This window comes from Topomyia yanbarensis, chromosome 2 (assembly GCF_030247195.1).
Source record: "Topomyia yanbarensis strain Yona2022 chromosome 2, ASM3024719v1, whole genome shotgun sequence".
Lineage (NCBI taxonomy): Eukaryota > Metazoa > Arthropoda > Insecta > Diptera > Culicidae > Topomyia > Topomyia yanbarensis.
In genome coordinates, this window is record NC_080671.1 from 9,465,627 (window position 1) to 9,478,330 (window position 12,704).

Sequence of the window (12,704 nt, forward strand, 5' to 3'; positions counted from 1 at the left end):
AAGGCCAAGTCCCTCATGGTGGTACAAAACTGATACGTAACTGAGGAAACCCTATTTATGCTTTGCTTGTTCAAAGTTGGTATGGCAAGCTAGAAATATCTGGAGCAACATGCATTTTTTAACTGTGTAGGATGATAGCTGATGAAATTTGCTCGTGTTTGCAACACCGTCTTCACTATGGTATCGTTCGGAAAATGGATGATGTCTGTGCCGAACTAAAGGCCAATAACCAAGCAAATTTCGCGCCTTGCTAGAAAAGTGTCTACAGCTCCTGCCGTCCGGCCAAATCCTGACACTTCTCGACCACCTTAGAAACATCGTCGCTGGGATGGCCCTGATCAGAGCAATATATGATTCCATCAACCACGCCGTTGCTCTAGTTGTATCTTTCACGCTTTCATCCCACCGTTAGTCTCTATACCCAGCTACACCGCAAATGTGAACGAATGTCGAAGACGAGCGCATACTTGGGCGCCACGTAGTTGCTACAATGGAAGCTCTAGATCTCCCACTCCTTTGCTCATTATCTAACTCTCGTCGTAAGCTACTACCGTTCCGTTCCTGCTGTTTGCATCGCACCATCAGGGTTCAACGCATTCTGGTATGATGGAAGCCCTCGATTCCTCACCATAGTCGAGATGTCAAGCCGCAAGCGATCATTAGTTGTCCCGATCCTGTGATGGGCGAAAGGGTCTCCCAACACACCAAACACTACAAATCTGAGCCGACTTCATCGCCTTAACCTAGACGTGGCTCGATAACCGTATTCTGTCTCGCCAGGTGTTTGGTTCGGAATTTGATGTTGTAGGTTACTTCCTGCTAGCAAACAGCGGGAGAGTGCTCACCTGAGGAAGAAGGACCAAAATGTAGGTTACTTCCTGTTAGCAAACAGCGGGACCGTGGTCTCCTGCGGGAAACTGAAAAGATTCCCGATCAGTACATACACGTACCGGTGTAAAAAGTGTGAATTATTTCTCAACGAAAACTGAGTTGCAAAAATACTAACCCAATAAACAATTTAGCTGGATTTTGGCTTGAACAGTTATTGTGCAGCTTCTTCCCTCGCAATAACGGCTTGTTCAGCTTCCGTTGTTTGTTGGGAACTGCTACTTTTTATGAAATTATAAATATTCAACTTCGTTAAAACAAATTGACTTCTGGTTCAAATGAATTATTTCTCCAGAATGAAACAAAGGTCAAACTTTTAAGATTCGCCTCCTGTGATTTGTTATTTTATTATTTCCATAGAAACCTGGAGCACCTACGGTTCCCGAGCAAAATAAGTTGCTTGCAGTGTTGGCAACATTCTCTAACCCTGGAATCACTAAAACACTTACTGACAGGTCGCTGCGGAAGATGTAAAAAGGAGAAAAATTCAATATGGAGCCCAAAGGATACGACAGTTGACCTCATCGTTCTGACCAACAATGTTCTAACCTTCCCGTCCGGACCACGATAGACCTTTTCCATCACACCTTTTGGCCAGGTACTACAAGGCAAACTTTTATTTACTATCATGGCTGTTCGGCCATCTATGGAAGTTGTCCTTCAATGTCAGCTTCTTTCTCCAAACAGCCTAGATAAGCCGTGTAGTGTCGGTAGTGGTTGTTTCAACCGGCTAAGAATTACACTGTTCCAGTGGTAAAAATCCACCAAACAGGGAACCCCAATTCCATAGTGTCATGCGACCCGTGCTATGGGTAAAATTGTTGAGGGGGTTTAAAATATTCTCAATGCCAAACGGAGCCTGGGAAGAGTTGGGCGAACTCCCCAGTATGCTGCATTACGCAGCGGAACGTTCACTCTACGCACCGAAGTTTTTTCACCGACGATCCGCTTAATTTTGCCGAATTTTTATTGGCTGGGGGTTTGCTGAGACTCTCGGCTGATGGTAGTGTGGGGAATAAGCCTAGATATATTAGTCGTACCCAAAAAACGATAAGTGTTCGTGAGATTTTATTAAATTTCATGCTTGGTGAATATCGGCATTGCGTATCTCTTCTGTGTTTGTATTTGTCCTCTGGCTATATAATTATTGAATAAATCTCTCTGTTAACTGACCATACGAAGAAGTGAATGGATAAGCGAATAGAAACTAATACGTTCAAAGTTTCTGTATTAATGGTTTCCCTATATGCCGAATATTTTGTCGCTCACTTTTCTACCTGGTTATATAGGTAGGTAGGTGTTGGTAACAAGAATAAAATAAAGCGAACGAGCACGAAGATGTCCGCAGCATGCTTCGAATCTGTAGTCCAACCAATTTCGTACCTACGGGTGCTGCATCGCAGTTGATCGAGCGAGAGAACACGAATGAGTGGGAACAACTGCAAGCGCCCGAAGCTTGAATCGGTAGTGACGTACCCATGTATGTGTGGAAGGCTGGTCAATATGTACGGATCGATGAGCGAGCAATTTTAGATCGTGCTTCAGACACTTGATCACATTTGCCACGAAAGGAAGCCATTTTTATGGAGGGCTCGCACCGAACTTCTAAAATTCACGACAATGGCGCAGAAAACGCTCTCATGAGGTAAGAAAATCTTTTTATATCACAAACAAATTGTGCGGTTATGGTGTGATTTGAAGAAAGGCTAAACTGTTTTGAATGCGAAAATAGTGAAGATAAATGTTATAGTTTAAAGTGAACGCTTACCGACGGAAGGGCGGTTAAGCTTGAAATTGAAAAAGAAATATAAACGCTTGCCGACGGAAGGGCGGTTAAGCTTGGAATAAAAAAAAAATGCTTGCCGACGGAAGGGCGGTTAAGCTTGGAATTGAAAATGAATTAAAAACGCTTGCTGACGGAAGGGCAGTAAAGCTATGAATTAAAAAAATAAATGCTTGCCGACGGAAGGGCGGTTAAGCTTGGAATAAAACGCTTGCCGACGGAAGGGCGGTAATGCTAAGAATTATTTAAAAGTATCGCTTGCCGACGGAAGGGCGGTTTAGCATAAAAAAACTTGGAAGCTATGGAATTAAAAAATAAACGCTTGCCGACGGAAGAGCGGCAAAGCTTGGAATTTAAAAAAAATAGCCTGCGCTTGCTTTGAACTGACAAAAAATATTTGTTGACGGAAGCGCTTTTTTTCTTTGAATTTGAAAATGATGTAAAACACATAACGACGACTTTGAGTTATAAAAAATGACGAATTCAAAATGATTTGTTTGATAGATTTGTTTCTTTGAAATGAAATAGACGGAAATGAATAAAAGTAAATTCACTGGTTTGCCGGCAATTTAACAATATAGAATTTTTTCTACGGAGAGGAAATAAAGAAGTTTACTTGCAAAAATCAAACGAATCTAAACACTTGTCAATGGAAGGCCGGTTTAATGTTTTGAAAGGCCTCTAGACAAAAGGGTGTGGAGTTTAAATGAAAAATATGACAAATTCTAATGCTTGTCGACGGAAGGGCAATAGAGAAGCTGAATTGAAAAAATAAATAAAATGAGTTCAAAGCATGCCATAAGATGGGCGGTTTAGAAACGTTGGTGTAGTGATTTTAATGCTCCTTGATAGAAAACTTTAATTGTAAAATACGAGTTCTAATGCTTGTCGATGATAGGACAAGAGAAAATTCAGAAAGATAAAACGAATTCAAATGCTTACTAACGTAAGGGCGGTTTAGTTCAAAAGATAAATAATACTAATATTTGGAATGACAATTGTGGAATTGAATTGGAAATCTAATAAAACGAGATTTACTTTCTGAATAGCACGAATCCAAACGCTCACCGATGGAGAGATGGTTTGGATATTTTAATGCTATTTGACGAAAGGGCGATTAAAAAGTTTTGATGAAAAAGAACGACTTCGAATTCTTGTCATGCTCCGAAATGAGTACAACTATCAAGCAATGCTCATGAAATTATTATTTTTTAATTTTGTTTCGCTAGCTAACAATGAATTCGACCATACAACTGTTTTTAATTTCATCTGATGAAACGGAAGGGAAATTTTCAAATTAATAAAAACCCAATTAAATGTGATTTTTTTTTGTAATCAAAAACAATTTTTATTGAAGAAAAAATCTACGACTGGGAAAAACGGTGGATCAAGTCAAGTGAATATGAAACATTCAACTTAATCTCAGAATTAGAAAATTCTTCCGAATCTCAACATTATTTTTGAATTTCTATCGAATGTTTTCATATCAAATGAAACAGCGCGACTTTATTCATTAACTCTGTGCTGCATTTCCGTAAAACTATGTTTACTCTGTTGAATTAGAATGAGTATCGTCATAATTTTACTGGTACTATTAGAAAATCAATTACCGATGGTGAGGCCTGTTAACATGCACACAGATTATGCTTGAACAATTTAGCAGATTAGTAGCGTGATCACTACTCTATTACAACATCATTAAAAACATTCGATTCAATGATAAAATCATACACGTTATTTTCGTTAGGAGTAGAGAAGGGGAAGAATGTGGGGAATAAGCCTAGATATATTAGTCGTACCCAAAAAACGATAAGTGTTCGTGAGATTTTATTAAATTTCATGCTTGGTGAATATCGGCATTGCGTATCTCTTCTGTGTTTGTATTTGTCCTCTGGCTATATAATTATTGAATAAATCTCTCTGTTAACTGACCATACGAAGAAGTGAATGGATAAGCGAATAGAAACTAATACGTTCAAAGTTTCTGTATTAATGGTTTCCCTATATGCCGAATATTTTGTCGCTCACTTTTCTACCTGGTTATATAGGTAGGTAGGTGTTGGTAACAAGAATAAAATAAAGCGAACGAGCACGAAGATGTCCGCAGCATGCTTCGAATCTGTAGTCCAACCAATTTCGTACCTACGGGTGCTGCATCGCAGTTGATCGAGCGAGAGAACACGAATGAGTGGGAACAACTGCAAGCGCCCGAAGCTTGAATCGGTAGTGACGTACCCATGTATGTGTGGAAGGCTGGTCAATATGTACGGATCGATGAGCGAGCAATTTTAGATCGTGCTTCAGACACTTGATCACATTTGCCACGAAAGGAAGCCATTTTTATGGAGGGCTCGCACCGAACTTCTAAAATTCACGACAGGTAGTTCGGTGAACTTTTGTTGAGTTTCGATTATCAAATTTCGATGTGTACAGATGAACCTGCCCAGAGGCCGTGCGATATCCGGCCAAGAATTGAGCCACTGGGGTCCTGCTCCCATGTCGTAGGAGGCGACTGAAAGTAGGAGACCCTAGGTCAAGGTGTAGTTCCGTGCCGAGGACTTGATGACTGGAGGGTCTAAATATGCCAGTCGCGCACGGAGCATTTTAGGTTTTGCCCATAATGTGTTATGCGAATCTCTGACACAGTAGACCATTATTTTCTTCGCAAATCGTGGGAATCAAATGATCGTGTCCCATTTAAACCTGATATGGCTCGCTTTATGCGTTAACATCCCAACTTGCTTGGTGTCCTCTAGTTGTTGTGTAATTTGTGTTGAAAATGAAATGTACAGTTCTCTAATCAACAATGGTTAGAATAGCACAAATTAATCTCCTGCATAAACGTACACTGCCGTTCTACGCATAATTGTCCCATGTTGCTTTTTGGTCATTTTCACTTTTTTTAATCAAACAGTCCTTTTTGATGTATATTTTCAGAAAACACATCCAATTCATAAAGTTTGTTCGAAGACTTCGTGAAAAAATACCAAGTCTGTTTGTCCCATTGTTGATATTCTACGCATAATTGTCCCACTAACAAAAATCCCAAAAAAGTGCGCAATAAAAAAATAACTACGTAGCGTTTAGTTAAGAAGTTCATTACGCTAGATGTCGGGCACTGAAAAAATTGATGGAAAAATACAGGATCATTAAAAAAGAGATGGCAGTGGCAATATTAATCACAGTAGTGAGAACAATCCTGTAAAGCTCTTCATTACTATCGTCGCTTGCATAACATGGCGAACGCATCTAGGATAATGAGCCTATTTTCGCAATGTTTCTATTATTACGCTACCCATTTGAAGCCGTTGGTTAGTGCAGCGTTTGCTATCTTTGTTCAACAAATTGGATCAAATGGTAGGGCGACAATTGGAGCACTCGATTGGAACTTTAGTTGAGATCAAACACTAGCATTTCATCGTTTTTAGGCCATTTGTGTTATTAGATTAGTTCTTAAGAACGAAGCAAGGTTGTGAATGCCAAATTAATGCACTCCATCGAGTGTAGGCAGAGTAATTAATAATCTTGTGAGGTACCCTTCTAAATAGAGTAAAAATAGGTACTTTACCCTATTTCCAATTTTGATGAAGCAACAAATCTCCCGAGTAACAGAAAAACTCACGACATACACTTTTGTAAAAAAAATGAGGCATCATTTACATAGATCGTTATGGGACTGATATGCGTAGAACTTTCCGGTTTCCGCTCGATTTCTCGGCATAACAGTCCCACTTAACATTTTTCTTAAAAACTAACGTTAATTGAATCTCTATAATAAAAAACTGGGCTGATTATATTGAAAACGATTGCCATGAACGTAATGTTGGACAATAAAGCTTTATTTGTTACACCGTATCCCTCCAGATGGCTAATACAATTTTCATCTTCAATCGCGTTTTTCTCAATTGCCAGTTTTGCAACATGGGACAATTGGGCGTAGAACGGCAGTATAGTGGTATTTCAAGAATTTTTAACGTAACCCAGGGTCATTTTGAAGGGTTCCATGCTACTTAAGCGGTTGAGAACCGCTGTTCTACGGGATTCTCTATATACCTGGACTCGTGATTCATACGCCTGCGTCCTTCTATGATTTGCACTGTACCGAGCACTGAGCGCAGAAATATCTAAAACCCACCGAGTCTGCCACTTTTAATATCAATGTCACGCCGTCATACAGTGCCATAGAGAATATCAACGAATTTTACGGGGCTAGTTTTGTGCTCGTCTGTAGATTGCGGAGTTTTAGCTGACTTCGCAAACCGAAGAAAATTCTATTCGCGCCGCAACATTTCCAGCCCACTGTGATCTTCCGTGCAGCGTAATGTTTACACATATGGTACAGCTCGTAGTTCATGCGTTTGCACCATTATTCAATTTTCATTGTGCCGTCGAATATTGGGTACAGACTTCTTCTCTCAATCACACCGAACAAACGGTGCCTCCTTCAACAACCACGCTTCATGGCCCTACAGAGAACAGAGAGCATTAGCGATTTGTATAGAGCAAGTCGCGAGCTTCTGTAGGCGACTACGTAAAGCATAGAAAGTCCAATCGCAACACGCCTTTTCCATCGTGGTTAACATCGTTATAATATGTCACTAGTGTTACAAGATATCGTCAACAACCTCGTACTGATCCCACACCGTTCGTATTGCCACACTTTCTATCAGCTACCGAGTACTTTGCTTTGTAGTCAGTTCGAATTGTGCAATCTCTTTTAGAGCTGGATAGTCCCAGTTAGCCTAGGTAAGATTCACTGCTAGCCATATTTGACCCACCGGTCGTCGTTGATCACTCGGGCTTTTATAACATGTTAAACAGAGATAAGCACACCACCACCCAGGGCTTTGCGATCACAGCGGGACACATTTGTTGTCAACAGTGCAAGCAACTAATGTTGCTCGGGTACCGCAGGTGCTCCAGATTTCTATGTAAATAACAAAATTAACAAATCACAGGAGGCGAATCTGAAAAGTTTGACCTTTCATTCTGGAGAAATAATTCATTTGAACCAGAAGCCAATTTGATTTAAGGAAGATGAATGAATCTGTTGTTTCTGACGTATCGGAAAGAGATACGAAATCTGGATTGAAGTCAAATGAAAATCGATCATCGCGAAGCAGCATAACTGACAACCAAATCAAGCTCTTAGATCTAGAGGAGAAAAAGAAGGAGGCGGAACAGCGTGCTTCTACTGAACGAGACAGGATTGTAGCTGAACAGAAACTAGCCGAATTGCGGATTTCGCATGACCTTGTGCTGAAGGCGGAACACAGGAAAATTGCGTTTCTGGAGCGTAATTTGAGAAAAAATGAGCTGCTGTCTAGATCGAGTACCTCGAGCACTAATGCGTGTAAGCGTGTTGAAGAGCGGGTTGCTGAGTGAGAAAAGGTAGGAGCATATAACGAATATGAAGAATCATCCCACCAGATGGATCATGCGTTTTCACGAGAAACCGAAGTATGGAACGCCTCGACGCCTGGCCTAAGGAACGTGACAGCTCCCGAACCTGGGGTGAGTTAAAGTGACTAGACGTCCCGGATTAGGCGTAACAGCCCCTGATTTGAAGTGAACCTAGTGCTTCTTGTTTGAGGTGTATGTGTAATGGTTTGATATTTATAAGTGCCTCAAGAGCGGCAGTCGTGAAAGCACCAGTCAACGCCATGAGCGCCACTCTTTGCAAATGGTTTAGTTTTGACTGGACGGTCAACACCTCTCCCCTCTGCCACCACACAAGGCATCCGTATGGCAGTATTGGACGTCGTGTAAATCCAATAGATGTATTTAGGTTTGATACCCCAGGTCTTTCCAATTGTTTGTCTGCACTGCCCGAAGTAGCAGTAGCACGGGAAGTATTCTATCTTTTCCGGGTGATATGGAGCAAAGCTGTCAACTGCCCACTTGACCGATTCAGTGGAAACCAATGTGCGTGCTAACGCCCACGAGTCCGAATCACCAGAATGAGATCTGTGAACATTGTTCAGCTCCGGATCGATACAACCTGGAAAGTGTTTGTCGAAGAGACAATTAAGAACATCTTTTTCGTCCGTCACATAAACACCATCTCTGGTTTTTAAGGAGTTCATCTGAAAATCATTCGATTTGGAGAGAATTTTATTTAATCTGCTAGCCTCGTTCAGACTAGAGACATTAGTGCATAGGTTTTGCCAGCGAGCCCGCTTTGCAGATCTAAGACATTTCTTATATGCACTACGAGCTGACCTGAAAGCCCTTGAGTAATCACGCTGACGCCGGTTCCAAGCTCTTCTCATGACTTTCTTCATTCTTTCAAGCTCAGCCCACCACCAAGGGGTTCCCCTAGTCGATTTAACAGTACGAAGTGGACAAGCTTCTTCGTATGATGCTAACATGAATGAGTTTGTCGTATCCACGACGTCATCTAAGTCGTCCAGTTGACTAACTGTTGGAAAATATCCATGAAATTTAGTTGCCAAGTTTTCCAAAAAGAGGTCCCAGTTTGTAGATTTAGGATTCAATATATTACCACATTGAAGGTGACATCAAAATGATCGAAAAATATATATTTATGATCGGATAGAGACGGTTCAGTTTCATTTGGAACCTGCCAATTTCCCAGCTTATGGAAAATTCTATCAGAGCAAAGTGTTATGTCTAACACCTCCTCCCTCCCAGACCTCGCAAAAGTTGGTCGGTTTTCCACATTCAGAATATGAAGATTTGTACTACTTATATACTCCATCAGTTCAGAGCCTCTCAGATTGATGACTCGTATATATATATATATATATATATATATATATATATATATATATATATATATATATATATATATATATATATATATATATATATATATATATATATATATATATATATATATATATATATATATATATATATATATATATATATATATATATATATATATATATATATATATATATATATATATATATATATATATATATATATATATATATATATATATATATATATATATATATATATATATATATATATATATATATATATATATATATATATATATATATATATATATATATATATATATATATATATATATATATATATATATATATATATATATATATATATATATATATATATATATATATATATATATATATATATATATATATATATATATATATATATATATATATATATATATATATATATATATATATATATATATATATATATATATATATATATATATATATATATATATATATATATATATATATATATATATATATATATATATATATATATATATATATATATATATATATATATATATATATATATATATATATATATATATATATATATATATATATATATATATATATATATATATATATATATATATATATATATATATATATATATATATATATATATTGTTTCCGACAGTCAGTGTAACTGTGACAACACAGATATCGCGAGTTGTGAGCTCCGATATGAGACACGCGTCAATAGCCTTATTTGCAAGCACGAGGCATTTCACGTGGGTTAGTCATGCCTTTCTTGTTGTAAGCAATGAATTTCCAAAATAGAAGTTTGTTTTATGGAAATACGGTTCTTGAACCAATGCTATGGTAGCTTTACCATCCTGCATGAGTCGAGATAAATTCATAGTTGCTGTTACACCCGGAAAATAAATTATTTTTCGCCGGCCCCCAGCAACTACTTCACGGACCCCAGGTTGAGAATCGCTATCTAGAACTGACTTACGATTACGGGCAGTGTACTAAGTATACAAACATGCAGACGTCAGAAGGCTGACTAAACACGGTAAACTTCGGGCAAACCTCGCACTCCATGAATGCGTGCAATCGAGTAAGTTAAGCATGTCGAGAGCAACAAGGACACTAGGACAAGTGTGGCGGTCCAAGATCGAGTCCCTAAAAATTTGTTATATTCAGAACACTTAAGAGTGGACCCAAACAAACGACTTACTTATGAAAGCAGCGCATTACCTTCCCATCAGCCAAAAACTAGTCATCAATCAGAAGTTTTTTTTTTAATATATCGTTGGTGTTAATTCTTAGTGCAATATTTTTATCTCAATTTCAAATACAGACTAATCAAGCGAAATAAAACAAAACTTTATTTGTTAATTTGAGTTTACTCGACTCAACTATACCTAGAACGTACCATTTGCAAAATTCTAGTAAAACATTGTTGATGCACTTTATAAAAAAACGTTTGCAAAAATACAAGGATAATTCTTTATATGACGCCTGTCATATATGAACTGAATTTTCCGTGAGTTTCGTATTCGATCCAAATATTTACTGAAAATTTACCTTACATTCAAATCATACTAGCTTTATGTCCACTATTTTAACATTTGAATTCCACCTTCGCAAAATCTTTAAAGTAATCCCTCCATTTCTCTCATAAACTGCAAATAAGCATCATCCTTGCTGGGTTTGCTCGGATCATGAGCTCCAATACCAGGTCGACCCGGATGCATATGTTGATGCTGCTGTTGTGGATGTGACTGTTGGTGATGTCCCATGTCGGGCCGATTGGGATGTTGTCGCTTGACACCTTCGTCCTTTTTAGTCCGTAAGGCACTGGGAACGAAACGAGTAACATCGGCGCTAAGATTTCGGATCTGTGGTTTGGCCGAAATAGTTGCACTTTTTGGATCCTTGTGTTGCTGCTGTTGGTGCAGCATGTTACGCATATGTTGCTGCTGGATGTGCTTCGGTGGAGGACCAGCCGGAGGTCCCGGCGGCATCCGGATACCTAATCGTGGCGGAATACCTGGCGGTGGTCGGGGAGGCATTCGTAATCCAGGCATACCAGGCATTCCGGGTCGAAGTGGAGGTGGGCGTATCATGAGAGCAGGCTGGATGGGACCAGGCATTGGAATCGATGGCATTGGTACATATTTTACTGTTGGATCCGATGGGTGTGGTGCCGGATTCGGTAGAGCTAGGGGTGGCTTGGAAGGCATAGGTATTGCCCCAGCTGGATTGTCCAGTTGGTCCTTCTTCTTTTGTACATTTTCCATTTCCTTCATAAATTCATCCAAATTTTGACCAGATATTGCAAGCATTTTCTGTTGTACAGTACTTGGTTGTTTTGGTTTTTCCACATCCGAATCATCAGAGTTATCGCGAGAATCGGCATCATCAAAGAATTTAACGCTTTTCTGAGTTTCACTGTGAAATTCTTCCAACTCGAAATCAAGCTCCGGCATCATGAATATGTCAGGAGGTGGCCCTGGTGGACATCCAGGGATATCGTCATCGTCATCTACGGGTTCCATTGGTTCAATAGGATTTTCCACCGGTTTCTTCAAGACCGGAGGTGGCATAGGTTTCAGTGGCGGAATAATTGTAGGCAACGTCGGAGGTATCGGAATTCGGGGAATAGAGAGAGGAGTAGGTGTTTCATTTGCTGATGGTAATGGGATATCATCAACTTGAACTTGCTCGGCATGTCTAACACTCTCATAATATTGAATTCGCTTATTCCTACGCTTTTCGTAATCAACTTCCTTCCGCTTTAACTCACCCCACAAATCTGGATCATCGGCCTGGTACAGTCGCATAACCCGATCCAATGTCTCTTTAAGCTTTTTCCGTTTCTCTTTCAATACTTTTTCATTCAACGGCGAAGGTTGATATACATTAAATTCCATCTCGTCTATTTTTTCCATTTCCTCGATTAGCTGGGCCGGGTCTTTGCCTTTCAGAACAGCCGCACGGACCATTTGCCGTTGCTTTTTGTTTTTCTTCAGTTCCTTCTTACGTGCTTCCTTGCGGGCCTGATCCGTCGGATTCATGTACTTTCCACTCTTGGTGGTATTGATCGAACGTCGACCCATTTTGATAAAATTTTGTATTATAGGAATTCAATAAATGAATTTTCAAACTAAAATCCAATAATATTGTATAAACACTGAATATGGACACTATTTTATTTCGTATACAGCTGTCAAAACTGAACCAAAACACTCCAAACTGAAAAGGGAACTTTCATTAACATCGTATAAACTGTTGCTATA

At 39.1% G+C, this 12,704-nt stretch overlaps 1 protein-coding gene across 1 annotated transcript; it reads right to left on the bottom strand.

Moving 5' to 3' along the window:
- Positions 1-10,816: 10,816 nt before the first annotated feature.
- LOC131682349 (WW domain-binding protein 11) lies at positions 10,817-12,626 on the bottom strand. The gene has a single exon (XM_058963752.1). It carries the CDS (start codon positions 12,522-12,524, stop codon positions 11,058-11,060), a length of 1,467 nt encoding a protein of 488 aa, XP_058819735.1. The 5' UTR covers positions 12,525-12,626; the 3' UTR covers positions 10,817-11,057.
- Between the last annotated feature and the right edge of the window lie 78 nt (positions 12,627-12,704).

Excerpts from the sequence above, each read along its gene's own strand:
- LOC131682349 (XM_058963752.1), bottom strand. The coding sequence starts at position 12,524 with ATGGGTCGACGTTCGATCAATACCACCAAGAGTGGAAAGTACATGAAT.